General features: G+C 42.1%; 2 protein-coding genes across 4 annotated transcripts in view; both read left to right on the top strand.

Annotated features, from left to right (window-relative positions):
- The first annotated feature begins 2,799 nt into the window (after positions 1-2,799).
- Positions 2,800-11,864, top strand: ZNF165 (zinc finger protein 165). 3 transcript variants are annotated; one of them, XM_032141574.2, is made up of 4 exons: positions 2,800-3,761; positions 7,746-8,156; positions 8,437-8,575; positions 10,877-11,864. In XM_032141574.2, the coding sequence occupies exons 2-4, from the start codon at positions 7,746-7,748 to the stop codon at positions 11,782-11,784; spliced, it is 1,458 nt and encodes a 485-aa protein (XP_031997465.1). In that variant the 5' UTR covers positions 2,800-3,761; the 3' UTR covers positions 11,785-11,864. The 3 variants fall into 3 exon arrangements, with proteins under 3 accessions (XP_031997465.1, XP_031997466.1, XP_031997464.1); XM_032141575.3 differs by having other exon boundaries at positions 2,800-3,689; XM_032141573.3 differs by having other exon boundaries at positions 2,800-3,201.
- A 1,794-nt stretch (positions 11,865-13,658) lies between these two features.
- The window catches only part of ZSCAN16 (zinc finger and SCAN domain containing 16), a 28,506-nt gene continuing 25,559 nt past the window's right edge, over positions 13,659-16,605 (top strand). The window contains exon 1 of the mRNA XM_058432188.1: positions 13,659-13,789. The gene's annotated coding sequence lies outside the window, so the exon portion shown is untranslated. The remainder of the gene's footprint in view (positions 13,790-16,605) is intronic.

Raw genomic sequence — 16,605 nt, forward strand, 5'->3', positions numbered from 1 at the left:
GCAAGGGGGAACCTGCGCCCTTTACAAAAGTGAACATTGTGTGTATATTCCAAAGAAGCTGAAGTTAATCAATCCGTCCTTCACTCACGAAAGCAATTACAGCTTACTGAACACATATGGTATGCCTGGTGGTCTACACAAAGTCATGTTTTCCAGGATGGGGTCCTTGGTGGAAAGCTCTGCTAGGAAGCCTTTTGGAAAATGTGATTTTAGATCTTGTCAGGTGCACTTGTATTTACTGTTAGTGTAGGTTTTGTTTGCAGTGTTTCATAAAGCCAGGGGAAAGAAATCGCCGATGATCCCACCCTTTCTGACCAGCTCAGGGAACATATAGGAAGAGACGAGCATGTGAGATTGTAAGAGCCAGTCAGGAAAATAGATTGCAGGATCTCTGACTGGAAATCACAGAGCCTTGACTATTCTGTGACTGCAAATTGGAGTGCCTTGACCTCTCTGTAACCTAGCCAGCTGCAGATTTTTCCCAGCATGCTTGAACCCAAACTTGGGTCTTGAACATTCCCAGGCACTGATAAAGGTATCTAAGTTGTCGCCGAAAACACTGAAAGAAACTAGCTCTGGCCCCGAGCCAAATTCTTTAAACCCTCATTGAAACTCCATACTCTGACCCCCTCACTGCAGATGTATCTAGGTAGAACATCCCTTTTCTCTCACTATCCATGGGGAGGATTTCCGCAACACTATGTAAGTTCCCTTAATAAATGCTTTGGACTGAACACCTTGGCACAAGTGCTTTCTTTGGAATCCCAACCAGCCCCAACTAGGACGGTTTTGGGCACTCCCTCGTGTGAACTCCCCTGCCACCACTTTCAGGGACAAAATGGTTCACATCAAATAGAATCATCTTGTTAGAAAGCAAGAGAACAACAAATACAAAATTTGTGATAGTGTTTCCTCAGATGAGAGGTAGTACAGAGAGGGACTAGAAAAAGAGTAGTATTAAATCTAAGTTGTTGTCAATCTATAGTTCTTATAGACTAGGTAATGGATTAAAAAATGTTCATACTTTAAGGCCACGCATGGACCAATGACAGCCAGTGGTTATAATTAATACCATTTTGAATATCTGAGTTCCACTGGGGTAAGGGGATGAATCAAACAAGGCCTCAGAAGAAAAGTTGCCTGGGAATGCAGGAAAGTTTTGCAGAGGAGGTGAAGTTTCAGTTGCAACCCTGCTGTGTGGGCTTCAATTTCACCACCTGAGATTTAAATAGAGGCAGGAGTCACTCAGGCTAGAGTGCAGTGGTGCAATCACAGCTCACCATTGCAGCCACCACCTCCTGGGCTCAGGCGATCCTCCTGCCTCAGCCTCCAGAGTAGCTGGGAGTACAAGTGCACTCTACAACCCCCAGCTAATTTTTTTTTTTTTTTAAATTTTTGTAGAGACGAGGTCCCAGCTATGTTGCCCAGGCTGGTTTCCAACTCCTGAGTTCAATTAATCCTCCTGCCTTTGCCTCGCAAAGCGGGAAATTAGAAAAGTGAGCCAACACGCCCGGCCCACTAGTGTTAAAAAATAAAAACGAAAGCAATAATCCGACAGATAGAGCCAGGGAGGGCTATGAAGAGACACTTCTCAGGCTTGTATGCCTCATAAGAAAACTATCACATATGACTGCAAAACCCACCTTACACCAAAAATACTTCTGCAAGGACATCTGCCCAGCAACTGTTTGTCTAACCTCAGACTGGTGTCATCCTTGTTACCGATCTTTGTAGCCAAGGATAATTATTTCAAAACAATTACATAATCCTCCCCATTCCTCCTTTAATAACCTTTGTCTTCCTTTACCTTCCTGAATAGAAACATAGTTTACTCTGGCACGTCTATTTTTATTGCAATTTCCTATTCCCGAATAAACTATTTTTTTTTTTCTTTTTGAGATGGATTCTTGCTCTGTCGCCCAGGCTGGAGTGCAATGGCGTGATCTCAGCTCACTGCAACCTTCACCTCCTGGGTTCAAGCGATTCTCCTGTCTCAGCCTCCCAAGTAGCTGGGACTACAGGCGTCCACCACCACACCCAGCTACTCTTTATATTTTTAGTAGAGACGGGGATTCACCATGTTGGCCAGGCTGGCCTTGAACTCCTTGTTAAATACAGTGAGTTCTAAATTTCTCTTCAAAGAATCAGTATGTCAGTATGTTCAGTTCTTTGTTCTCCACTTTAAAGTTTAACTTCTTCCGTTTTCCTCGTCTCCTTGCCTCTAGTTTCAGTAAACAACCTTTTCCACCAGTTCTAATCAGTAGTTCACATCTATTCCCCTGGTGACCTGCTGCGTCCTGAGTCACCTGCTCTGATCTGAGTCACCTTTAGCCACCTGTTCCATAACCGTCCTTCCCACTGAAACTGCTCACCCTACCACTCCGGCTCATACCCCTGCTCTCTTTAAAACAGCCAATCGGAATTAACTTAGACTGTGAGGTCCAACCCTAGCCAGTAGGGGAACGACACAGCACTAGGGACTACCTGCGTCAGGGATAAGAACCCCTTCCCCTCCCTTGTTCAGGTGTGCTCTCGCCATTGCTCCATCCGTGAGACGCACCCTTCTACAGAAGTAAATTGCTTTGCTGAGAAAATTTGTGCTCGAGTGTGTATTTTTTCTTCTTCTTCTGAGACTGAGTCTCACTCTGTCACCCAAGCTGGAGTGCAGTGGCGCGGTCTCGGCTCACTGCAAGCTCCGCCTCCCGGGTTCAAGCGATTCTCCTGCCTCAGCCTCCCGAGCAGCTGGGACTACAGGTGCGTGCCACCACGCCCGGCAATTTTTTTTTTTTTTTTTTTTGGATTTTTAGTAGACACAGGGTGTCACCGCGTAAGCCAGGATAGTCTCGATCTCCTGACGTCGTGATTCGCCCGCCTCGGCCTCCCAAAGTGCTGGGACTACAGGCGTGAGACACCGCGCCCGGCCAACCTCATTTTCTTTTCGGGAGTCCCCTCTGTTATTTAGCGAGACACACTACTACAATGGAGAAGAAAGATACCCCCTCCTTCAAGCCGTGAGAACTTCAGGACTTTGGCGAAAAGTCTGCGCCTGAAGAGACCCGGGAAGGATTCTTGGAATCGTAGTCCAAAAGCATCCCGTCTTCTGCGCAAACTCACAAGTCCCTGTGGACGGAATCCTTGAAGTGTAGCGCCGCTCAGTGCTTCCACCGGAAGTGTCCGATCGGAATCAGCCCTGTCCGAGAGGTGAGTCCGGGTTTGGGGACCCAGATGTCCAGCCCCATGTCCCCCTCCAAACATCCAGTCCCTCTCATATCGCCTTTGAAATTAGCAGCCTCTGGGTGAGCAGACCCTGGCCCTCAGAGGAATCCCGGAGAAAGGTGGAACCAGCTTCGGCGTTGGGAGGGCAGGCGCGTTTACGTATTTAGTGAGGGTTTGGCGGTCTCCATAGTTACCTCCGCCGCGCGTGACGTCATAGTGGAGCGCTGAGAGGGCGTGGTGGCGTGGGGTAGGGGCTGTCCTGATGATCCTGAATTTGGGGTCACTGGTAAGAGGAGTTGCCCATTCCAGCCAGGTGGAACGGGGAGTGCCAAATGTCTCGGATCTGCCATTGTCTGCCAAAAGAAACTACTGCGAGGACCACCCCCAATCCCCTGCTTCCCTTGAGAAGAGTAACCGCCCTTTTGTAGGACACTTGGGGACAACCCCGGCTTGTCCTGAAATTTATTGACACGGTAAATAGTATTTCCTCTGTGCCGAGGATGCAGTGAAGCCAACACTGACCCCCTGCCCTTGAGAAACACAAGGTACTATGGGAGCCTTTACCAGCATTCCCCTTGAAGCCTCTGTTCTGCTTTGTGGTCTCTACCGGATTTCCCCTGACTGTCTCCCTCTCCACCAACAAAACTCTCACCCGTCTTCCCCTCCCCCAACATGCCCACCAAGGCATGTTCATCCATCAGGAGCCCTGCTCTTTAACCTCCAAGTTTCTCATCATAATTAATTACTCGTTCCTGTCTGCTCTCCTATCGTTTGTTCACACATCTGCTTACGCATTTTTGTAAGTCCTCCTAACACAATATTATAAGGCACTAGATGCTCAATAAATATTTATTAGTTTAAAGCTACTAACTTTAGGGGGACTCGGTTTTAAGTAGATGAGAAGTGATAAAACACCTGGAGATAGGACTGTCAGCCGAGATAACATGTCGTAGAACCAGCTGCTCAGCATAATTGAAGTTTCATTCAGATTATATGGGCCTACTTCACACCCGTCTTACTATGGTAAATGAGATCATGCTCATTAAGCATTAGGACACTACTTGGTTAGCGCATCTAGGAAACATAACAAGAAACATCAAAGGAATGGCCCAGTAAAGTATAAGGGATTGAGACTCTCTGGTTAATATACCATGGAACTAACCCCCCTTTTTTTTTCTTTATCATTGATATTTTTTGTTCTTACTTATACTCACTCAAATTGTTTTCCAAGGTTCAGTCTGAACCTTGTGATATTTATTTCATACTCTTGGAGAATTAATACTGATACATATCTTCAACTACCCTTTTCATGAATCTTGTCTGCCGAGACAAGCTCGGTCGTGGAGACCCTAACCCAGCGGCGCTAGAGAAATTAAAGGCACACACACAGAAATATAGAGTGTGGAGTGGGAAATGAGGGGTCTCACAGCCTTCAGAGCTGAGAGCCTTGAACAGAGATTTACTCACTTATTTACTGACAGCCAGCCAGTCATAAGATTTACTGAAAGTATTCCTTACGAGAAATAAAGGGATGGGCCAAAATAAAGGGATGGGCTCTGGCTAGTCATCTGCAGCATGAACATGTCCTTAAGGCACAGATTGCTCATGCTATTGTTTGTGGTTTAAGAACGCCTTAAGCCGTTTTCTGCCCTGGGTGGGCCAGGTGTTCTTTGCCCTCATTCCGGTAAACTGAACCTTCCAGCGTGGGCGTCAAGGCCATCATGAGCATGTCACAGTGCTGCAGAGATTTTGTTCATGGCCAGTTTTGGGGCCAGTTTATGGCCAGATTTGGGGGCCTGTTCCCAACACTTGTCGAAATCTGTCTTCCCATTCCAAGTTCTTTTCTATTATTGAAATATCATTGTTTCTGTTGGAAATATTTTTCCAGGTAGATGTCTTATTATTATCTTAAATACAGATTATCCAAAACAGAAGTCATCTGAAACTTTCCTGATTTTTCCTTTCAATCACAAATATGAAGCCTTAAGAACAATTAATAATGCATGATCCTTAACCTCATGGAACAGCAATCAGTTGATGAAAAAACAGCCAAACAACTAAAAATAATACAAGGACTTATATATTCATATATGTATGTGTTAGGAATTGTAAGAACTCAGACTAGAGTTGAGCAATTTCTTAACAGAGGCAGTAGAATTCTTAGTCACTCCAGCCATCACACCCTGCAAGCTGATCTCACCATCAGCCTGCTGCTCATTCCCACTTCCTCAACTCTGTTCCGTTCCTTTCCTTTCTGAATCTTTCTCATTCTTTATTGTCCAATTTAAGCCACATGTTAAATACAGTGAGTTCTAAGATTTTCTTCAAAGAATCAGTATGTCAGTATGTTCAGTTCTTTGTTCTCCACTTTAAAGTTTAACCTCGTCTCCTTGCCCCTAGTTTCAGTAAACAACCTTTTCCACCAGTTCCAATCAGTAGTTCACATCTATTCCCCTGGTCACCTGCTCTGTCCTGAGTCACCCCTGGTCACCTGCTGTGACCTGCATCACCTTTAGTCGCCTGTTCTGTAACTGTCCTTCCCACTGAAACTGCTCACCCCACCACTCTGGTTCATACCCCTGCTTTCTTTAAAATAGCCAGTCACAATTAGCTTAGACTGTGCAGTCCAACCCTAGCCAATAGGGGAACAACACAGCAGTAGGGGCTACCTGCGTCAGAGATAAGAACCCCTTCCCCTCCCTTGATCAGGTGTGCACTCGCCGTTGCTCCATCTGCGAGATGCACCTTTCTATAGAAGCAAAATTGCCCTGATGAGAAAATTCATGTTCAAGTGCTATTTCTTTTGCTGCACCGAAAATTTATTTCTAACACCCACCACCTCTAGGAAATACCTTCTACCATTCACAGTCTCTTCCCACCTCAGGACAGTTAGAACGTTCAGTATCTCCACTGCAAACTCATTTTATACTTCAACATTCAACATTTAACAAACATGTATGATGTATATGTCATGTGAAATGTTTTCTCATTTAAATCTTTTGTATCCATGTTTTATAATTTTTTCCCAACTAGTTCTTCCTGCTGAATTTATTTCTTTCTCTCCTGCATCCTAGTCAAATCTTTTCTATTCTTCAAACTCAAAGACTTTTTGTTTAATCCATTAAGCTGTATATTAGAATACAGATTTTCCAGGCATATGCCATACTGACCAAGTTACCATCTCTAGGAGCAGGGCCCAACTCAGCATCTCCAGAGGTAAGGCCCAAGAACCTGTTTCTACCAAAGATCCCATATGATGATTAGGCAGCAAGCCCAGTGTCATATTCAGACTTTCTTGTAAGCCATTGCTGTACAACTTCTAGCCCAATGCTTTGCTTGTGATGAGATTCTTAATAAAATGTATGTTATTGCATCAGTCAGTAGTCAACTTAGTGAAATGTTTAATAAAAGAACCTCAGGCCAGGCACAGTGGCTCACACCTGTAATCCCAGCAATTTAGGAGGCTGAGATGGGCAGTGGGCAGATCACAAGGTCAGGAGTTTGAGACCAGCTTGGCCAACATGGTAAAACCCCATCTCTACTAAAAATACAAAAAATTAGCCAGGTGTGGTGGTGTGCATCTGAAATCCTAGCTACTCAGGAGGCTGAGGAAGGAGAATCACTTGAACCTGGGAGGCGGAGGTTGCAGTGAGCCGAGATCATGCCATTGCACTCCAGCCTGGGTGATAGAGTAAGACTCCCTCTCAAAAAACAAAAAAAAGAACCTCATACTTGCATGAATACAGTGGCCTCTATCTTTTCATATTACCACCCACCCTAGAAATGAAGAACATATTCATCTCCACAGTGTTCAGCAGGTCATTCTGCTCAGAAGAATTGACTCCTCTTCAGTGACTCCTCAGTGCCTAAAAGATAAACTCCAAATTCATGAACTTGACAGTGGATGTTTTCTACAGTAACATCTCCAAGCTTTGCCTCTATAATTTTCTTATACAAACCTACTAAACGTTTTGCTTTCCCTCTTCTGTATTCCTACCCTTACCCAATTGTTCAGACTGTTTCTCTGTTTGTAATTTCCTATTTCTTTCTCTCCTGCATGCTAGTCAAATCTTTTCTATTCTTCAGAATTTCATGTTTTCATTAAGCTTCCCTTGACCATTGCAACCATCTGCACTTTTCTCATCTCCTACTTTATGAAGCACTTCTACCGTTTTTCTTTTTTCATCCTTATTTTCTCTGTGACTTTTAAAATTTAATAACATGTACCTTGTTAATATTTAGCATTACATTTAAGTTTATTGTTTCTAATTTATCTTATTTTTAAATTTAAAAATTAAGCTATCTTGAAGTAGAAATCATTAACAGTTGTATTCTAGAAACCAAGTATGTCAGTGCTTTTGCGTACAATAAATGCCCAGTAAATTTTTGTGTAATGGAGAATGACGATTTTTATTATGTGGTCTTTCATCTTCTTAGACAGTAATAGTAATTTTTGATCCCTCAGGAGGACTCTTGAAACTAAAGAAGACCCTTTCCAAAGAAGTTCTGATAATATATTCTATCCACAGATGGCTACAGAATCAAAGAAAGCTGCAGCCCAGAACTCTCCAGAGGATGAAGGACTTCTGATAGTGAAGATAGAAGAGGAAGAATTTATCCATAGGCAGGACACTTGCTTACAGAGAAGTGAACTCCTTAAGCAGGAGCTCTGCAGGCAGATTTTTAGGCAGTTCTGCTACCAGGATTGTCCTGGACCTCGTGAGACACTGAGCCGGCTCCGGGAGCTCTGCTGTCAGTGGCTGAAGCCAGAGATCCATACCAAGGAACAGATTCTGGAACTGCTGGTGCTAGAGCAGTTCCTGACCATCCTGCCGGGAGATTTGCAGGCCTGGGTGCATGAACATTACCCAGAGAGTGGAGAGGAGGCAGTGACCATACTGGAAGATTTGGAGAGAGGCACTGATAAAGCAGTACTCCAGGTACACAGGGGATGGAAGATCTAAGACCTCCATAATGGATAAAGTCCCACAGGGGGAGGAGAGGCCTGAGATTGCATATCTAGCTTGCAGGAGCTGTTGGTTCAGTGTGCATTTATGTCTCCTTTCCTGTCTGTTTGATTCCACACTACATTTTACAATTGACTCAGACTCGATTCTTCCTTCCCCAGTTTTGCATTTCTATGGGAGTTTCTCTTTGTTGTTAGAAGATGTTTAACACAGGGATTCTTTTATAAGCCCAAATGTACTTTATTTTTCTCAGATTCAAGCCCGTGAACATGGACAAGAAATATTCCGGAAAAAAGTGTCACCTCCTGGACCAGCACTTAGTGTCCAGTTACAACCAGTGGAAACCAAGGCCCATTTTGATTCATCAGAACCCCAGCTCCTATGGGACTGTGGTAAGGGGCAGAATGCCATACAGTGCACATCACTAAAGAAACAGGGGAATGAATCTCTCTCCACAAACTAGTCTTGGCAAGTATAGGTGGTCCTTTCCTTTATTACCCAATGAAAAGAGAGAACTTGTGGCCAGGTGCGGTGGCTCACACCTGTAATCCCAGCACTCTGGGAGGCCAAGGCGGGTGGATCACGAGGTCAGGAGTTTGAGACCAGCCTGGCCAACATGGTGAAACCCTGTCTCTACTAAAAATACAAAAATTAGCCGGGCATGGTGGCAGGCACATGTAATTCCAGCTACTCGGGAGGCTGAGGCAGGAGAATGGCCTGAACCTGGAAGGCGGAGCTTGCAGTGAGCCGAGATCACGCCACTGCACTCCAGCCTGGGCAACAGAGTGAGACTCCATCTCATAAAGGAAAAAAAAAAAAAGAGAGAGAGAGAACTTGTTTTCCTGTGAGTCTTTGGCCAATTGTGGGGGAAAAGATAATTTTGTTCCTTATCCAGAATATTTCCAAAACACAGAACATTTTTATGATATGACCAAATTAAAGGAAATAAAAGTGAATGAGTTGAGAAAATATCATGAAAAGAGAAAAAAAGGAAAAGAAAAAGAAATACATGGACAGAAGCAAAACATGTTCATAGAGAAGTACATATAATGATCAAGAGAAAGAGATACATGATGATATACTGAGAAATAGTATATAATTCACAAGTAACATAGACTGTGATCCATATTTTTCCTCTTATGCTCTTGGTCTTATAAAGCTCTTTTACACTTTTACAGAAAGTTAGCTATACTTCTAGAGACTACTTCCACAGAATACTCATCTCTGTTCTAAAACTCATCTATTTAAAAGATTCATGGATGCAGTATCACTTAAGGTGTGAATTGTTCCTATAGTAAACCCAAGAATAACTTACCGTTAATTTTTTGGTTTGTTTGTTTGTTTTGTTTTGTTTTGTTTTTTCCGACACAGAGTCTTGCTCTGTCACCCAGGCTGGAGTGCAGTGGCGTGATCTCGGCTCACTGCAACCTCCGCCCCCTGGGTTCAAGCAATTATCCTGCCTCAGCCTCCCGAGTAGCTGGAATTACATGTGCCTGCCACCATGCCCGGCTAATTTTTGTATTTTTAGTAGAGACAGGGTTTCACCATGTTGGCCAGGCTGGTCTCAAACTCCTGACCTCGTGATCCACCCGCCTTGGCCTCCCAGAGTGCTGGGATTACAGACATGAGCCACAGCGCCTGGCCACCATTAATTTTTAAGAAATTTCTACATATTCTGCCTTCAGGTTTGTTCTGGAAACATCTCCATCTATCCTATATAAAACTGTAAATTTCCCTCACCCCACGAACAGCATTCCCTAACCCTCTTTCCTGCCCTAGCGTATTGTAGACAAAGGACACCTTATAAAAAGAAGGGCAGTTCAATTCCAGCACAGTATAGAGTTGTGAGCCAAAAGGTGGGATTTGTGAAGACTGGATCATAAATAGATCTTGGAAACCAGGCTTGGGAATTTAGACTTGTAACAAAAAGAGAGAGAGAGAGATTCAAGGTTTTTGAGTAGGGTATGAAAGGATGGCAGTGTTTAGTGACCATTAGTCTAGTAAGGATCTTTAGGATAACTAGGAAGAAGAAAAGTGCAGAGTCAGAACAGCAAGGAGGCAGTTAAAGTCTAGATAGGAAATGGTAAGGTTTGAGACTATGGTGATGGTAGCAGAAATGTAAAGGAAGGGATTTATACAAGGGACACTTAGTGGACAGTGATGACAGAATTTAGAAGACTGATTAACCATGGAATATGAGGAAGAAATAGACAATAGGTGGATGGAAGTTTTCTCACACATACTTCACAGTCACCTATTAGAGCTTTACTTTTCTCTCTTATGATCTCATCTGCTTTCTTTGAGGTAGTGCCTCCATTTTCCCTCTAGAAATGTATCATAGACCCAAGGTTCCCAAGATCCACTTCAGTCAACATTGTAGAGTTCCTTGTCCGTACTCTATCTCCCCCTATCTCTTGATTTCTTGCTGATGACAATCCTCTTCCCAATCTTTTCTAATATATATGCTTCACATGTCTGATTCCTCTCTCTGCCAACCACTGCAGGCATTACTTGCTCTTACCAATGTTTCTTTCATTCCTATCTTCCTCTTTCATTCTATCATTCGTCTCATGTGAAAGGTCATATATTAAAGTAGGCATATCAATATGTAACTATCTTGAGCATGCTACAAAATTTTCTTTTCGTCTAGTGCAGCAAACAGGTAATATTTCCCTCTTTCTTTTTTATTTTAGATAATGAGAGTGAAAACAGTAGATCCATGCCAAAGCTGGAAATTTTTGAAAAAATGGAATCACAGAGAATTATATCTGGAAGAATCTCAGGATACACATCAGAAGCATCTGGTGAATCTCAAGACATCTGTAAGTCTGCAGGCAGGGCAAAGAGGCAATGGGAAAAAGAATCAGGGGAGTCTCAGAGACTATCATCTGCCCACGATGAAGGTTTTGGTAAAATCCTCACCCACAAAAATGCAGTCAGAGGTGAAATAATAAGCCATGATGGATGTGAGAGGAGATTAAATCTGAACTCAAATGAATTCACACACCAGAAATCTTGTAAACATGGTACCTGTGACCAGAGCTTCAAATGGAACTCAGATTTTATTAACCATCAAATAATTTATGCTGGAGAAAAAAATCACCAATATGGAAAATCTTTCAAGAGCCCAAAACTTGCTAAACATGCAGCAGTTTTCAGTGGAGATAAAACTCATCAGTGTAATGAATGTGGAAAAGCTTTCAGGCACAGCTCAAAACTTGCTAGGCATCAGAGAATCCACACTGGAGAGAGACGCTATGAATGTAATGAATGTGGGAAAAGCTTTGCAGAGAGCTCAGATCTTACTAGACATCGGCGAATTCACACTGGGGAAAGACCCTTTGGTTGCAAAGAATGTGGGAGAGCATTCAACCTGAACTCACATCTTATCAGGCATCAGAGAATTCACACTAGAGAGAAACCCTACAAGTGTAGTGAATGTGGGAAAACCTTCCGAGTGAGCTCACATCTTATTCGACACTTTAGAATTCACACTGGAGAAAAACCCTATGAATGCAGTGAGTGTGGAAGAGCCTTCAGTCAGAGCTCAAACCTTAGTCAACACCAGAGAATTCACATGAGGGAAAACCTATTAATGTAAGGAACTTAAATTTGTATGTAAATGCTGAGGAAATGGCACAATATGAAAAATATTAAATAAAAAATAAATATTGGGCAAGATGGAAGACTGAAAGACCAGTTTCTGGTGTTCATCTGTGTGTATGTGCTTTCTGTGAGAATGGGGATGTACCCCTTCTTTCACTGACTACTAAAGTCAAACCAAAAGAGCTACATTTAGGGGGCTAATAAATAGGGTAGTCTATGGCAGTGCAATGTAGAGAAATAGAGACTGTCTGGGGAAATAATCATGATTACAGTGTGGGAAGAAAAGGAAGATTTAGGTAAAGAGACTGATAATCAGTCCTAGTTTATTTTCCTAGTTAGTTTTGCACAAGAAGAGTTCAGCTAAACCCAGGAGTGAAATAGCTTGCACAGTGCACTGAAGAACAGTGTTTTCAGAGCATCCCTTTAAAAACTGAAGACCACAAAACTAAGATGCTCATGTTAAGTTAGAGATTAATATCAAATGAGGACATATGTAATGGTGGCATTCCTATATGAGGCCAAAATCTGTGTCCAGAGGTCATACCAGGAAGTAAAAAACCAGAAGAGCACCCCAGGGAAGAGGCCAGAATCCAGATATTTAAGTAAGACAGGAAGAACATAGAATTGAATTAAGCAAAAACTGGGTTCTAGTGAGAAAAGGTGTTCAAATTGAACTAAACCTCAGAAGTTGGAGGATAGACACAGGATAACCAGGCTTTTACTGGTTTTTGGCACCTTTCTGGGGTAGTTTGATAGGAAATATAGGGAGTTCTCCTAACAGAAACTGACAGGATTCTCTGGCCACTAGCAATTGTGGAAGATTACTGAGGAAGTTAGTACTGGAAATAAGGTCCTGAAATGTTATTTCGTTGCTGCTGGCTGCTCTCTACAGAGAAGACTGAGAAGAGAGTATAGAGCGATAGTATATGAAAGAGGTTAGGGAGGAATGATTTAAGTCTTAAACATTCCACAGTATGTAAGGCTTTTATACTATAAAATGTAAACAGGACCTTGATGTTAGATGTATGATTATCTAATGTGAAATGTACAAAATCTCCCACTAAGAGGCTTTATAAGAAATAGCTTAGCATTTACTTTCAATGACTTTAAAAATGTCCTGATGGGATGGATCTAAGTAACACAATATTTGGTTTGTTTTTTAAGGTAATGTTGAGCCCAGTTTTTTACAGGTACTGTGCTAGTATGTCCTATCTCATTTTGTAATGGCTATTATTTTTCACGTTTTATAGATGAGAAAATTGAGCTGTAGTGAAGTTAACTATCTTGCTAAAGATCACATAGTAAGTGGTAGAACCAGGATTTTAACGCACATTTTATTCCAGGGCCCTAGTTCTTAACGCTTAAACAATCATGTCACTGAAAATATTCCTATGGGATATAACATCAGAAAAGATAGCGCTTGCACACCACAACTCTAAAGTTGGTGGCAGGGGATGGGGGAGACCTAGCACCCTTCTAGAAGGTTAATCCGCCAACATTTCAAAATCTTGGAAGGAGCTGCGACCCGCTAGGCCGGGAGCCAACTGCGCCCTCAAACCCCGCCGCGGCTCCCTGCCCAGAGGGGGCGCGCGAGGCCACCACCGAAAGCCTCTTCCTAGAGGGGCCGGAAGCAGCAGGAGCCGCGGTACGCGCCCATCTTCCAGCCAGGCTGTGTGGCCCAGGTGAGCTCTTGTCCTGTGGCGTCCGGGACCGAGTTTGTGGCCCAGGGTTATGTGTGCACTTCACACCTCTAACTTTTCTCAGGGTTCCTATTGATGGTTAGGAACAGGATTTCGGGGATGAAGGCGGCAGCTGCAAGAGGAGGCTGCGACTGCGGACCGCAGATTCGTCCCCCTCCACCACACACAGCACCAAGACGGGCCCCAGGAGGGCGTGAAGAGAAGACTTCCTTTCCTCTCGTCTCTTCTCGCCTCCTGGCGCTGGCTGTATGAAGCTGTCTCCCAGAAGCATTAGCAGAGGAGCCCTGTGGGAGAAATGAGGTGTGTAGTCACACTTAAATCTATTTATGCTGTCATTGAACCTCTAAACACAATTGGATCATTTTCTAATGATCAGAAGTGTTATCTGTAGATATATTTGTAGTGAGACACATTAGCATGCTTGCTTTGGTGTCTTAATTTTATAATATTTGTAGTCAAGCGTCACATTGTTTCCATTGTTAAACTTAAAAAAAGTTTACTCGCAAATGAGAAATGAAGATTATAACCTAGAATGCACAGAATGGCAAGCTACTAATGCATTCAACGAGGGAAGGGTAAAGGCAAGTTTTTATTAGCAAAAAGAGAGGTTCACATAAGCTGCTTAGAGACCTTGTTCATTGGTTTCAGAGGCTCAAAGCTGGAGTTGTCAGTTCATTGGTGGAGATGCCATAATTATGCAAGTGTTCTTTCCAGAAAACCCCATCATCTCAGCCCCAAAACTCCTTGAGCAGATAAGCAACTTCAGCAGAGTCTCAGGATACAAAATCAATGTGCAAAAATCACAAGCATTCCTATACACCGATAATAGACAGAGAGCCAAATCATGAATGAACTCCCATTCGCAATTGCTAAAAGCAGAATAAAATACCTAGGAATACAGCTGACAAGGGATGTGAAGGACCTCTTCAAGGAGAACTATAAACCACTGCTCAAGAAAATAAGAGAGGACACAAAGAAATGAAAAAAACATTCCATCCTCATAGATAGAAAGAATCAATATGTGAAAATGGCCATACTGCCCAAAGTGATTTATAGATTCAATGCTACTCCCATCAAACTATCACTGACATTCTTCACAGAATTAGAAAAAACTATTTTAAATTTAATATAGAACCACAAAAGAGACCATATAACCAAGAAAATCCTAAGCAAAAAGAACAAAGCTGGAGGTATCGTGCCTACCTGACTTCAAACTATATACTACAAGGCTACAGTAACCAAAACAACATGTTACTGGTACCAAAACAGACATATAGACCAATGGAACAGAACAGAGACCTCAGAAACAACACCACACATCTACAACCATCTGATCTTCGACAAACCTGACAAAAACAAGCAATGGGGAAAGGATTCCCTATTCAGTAAATGGTGCTGGGAAAACTGGCTAGCCATATGCAGAAAACTGAAACTGGACCCCTTCCTTACACCTTGTACAAAAATTAACTCAAGATGGATTAAAGACTTAAGTGTAGAACCCAAAACCATAAAAACCCTAGAAGAAAACCTAGGCAATACCATTCAGGACATAGGGATGAGCAAAGACTTCATGATGAAAACTCCAAAAGCAATTGCAACGAAAGCCAAAATTGACAAATGGGATCTAATTAAACTAAAGAGCTTCTGCACAGCAAAAGAAACTATCATCAGAGTGAACAGGCAACGTACAGAATGAGAGAAAATGTTTGCAATCTACCCATCTGACAAAGGTCTAATATCCAGAATCTACAAGGAAGTTAAACAAATTTACAAGGAAAAAACAACCCCATCAAAAAGTGGGCAAAGGATATGAACAGACATTTCTCAAAAGAAGACATTTATGTGGCCAACAAACATAAGAAAAAAAAGCTCAACATCACTAATCATTAGAGAAATGCAAATCAAAACCACAATGAGATAGCATTTCATACCAGTCAAAATGGCGATTATTAAAAAGTCAAGAAACAACAGATGCTGGCGAGGCTTAGAGAAATAGGAACGCTTTTACACTGTTGGTGGGAATGTAAATTAGTTCAACCATTTTGGAAGAAGTGTGGTGATTCTTCAAATATCTAGAACCAGAAATACTTATTGACCTAACAATCCCATTACTGGGTATATACCCAAAGGAATATAAATCATTCTACTATAAAGACACATGCACACATCTGTTTATTGCAACACTATTTACAATAGCAAAGATATGGAACCAACCCAAATGCCCATCAATGATAGACTGGATAAAGAAAATGTGGCACATAGATACCATGGAATACTATGCAGCCATGAAAAGAAATGAGATCATGTCCTTTATGCAGGGACATGGATGAAGCTGGAAGCCATCATCCTCAGCAAACTAACACAGGAACAGAAAAACAAATACTGCATGTTCTCACTCATAAGTGGGAGTTGAACAATGAGAACACATGGACACAGGGAGGGGAGCATTACACATGGGGGCTTGTCAGGGGATGGGGGCAAGGGGAGGGATAGCATTTGGGCAAATAGCTAATGCATGCAGGCCTAAAACCTAGATGACAAGTGATAGGTGCCGCAAACTACCATGACACACATATATCTTTGTTAACAAACCTACATGTTCTGCATTTGTATCCTGGAATTCAAAGTAAAATTTAAAAAAAATGGTTGCTTTAAAGTGAAAGGATTAAAAAGAATAATAAACTGAATGGATACAGGAATTTGGAGAAAGAGAATAGGAAAAATTGTAAAAGGTTATACAAAGTTTGTGGAAATCTTATCTTGCATGGTCAAAGCTGATGAGAATAGATGGATCTGTTTATAAGGTATTATTAAAATTAGGTTTAATATTAACAGTGCACTGATACAAAGTAGAATTTTATTTTCTTGCTTGAACAATATAGTATTAAGAGATATAAGACTAGCGTTCGTCTTTTGAATAAACTGTTAAAATTTAAAAAGGAGAGAGACAGATTCTTGTTTGAAAAACTGAATCTCCTCTCTTTCAAAGAGTAAAGGTTTATGCTTTTTGAAATATTTCAATTATCACTTTGGCTAAATAAATGATTATTATGACGTGATCTTATTTTTGATATCAAAGGTTTTAAGACTTTGATATTTGACATACTTCCCAAAAT

This window comes from Hylobates moloch, unplaced genomic scaffold (genome assembly GCF_009828535.3).
Source record: "Hylobates moloch isolate HMO894 unplaced genomic scaffold, HMol_V3 SCAFFOLD_20, whole genome shotgun sequence".
NCBI lineage: Eukaryota > Metazoa > Chordata > Mammalia > Primates > Hylobatidae > Hylobates > Hylobates moloch.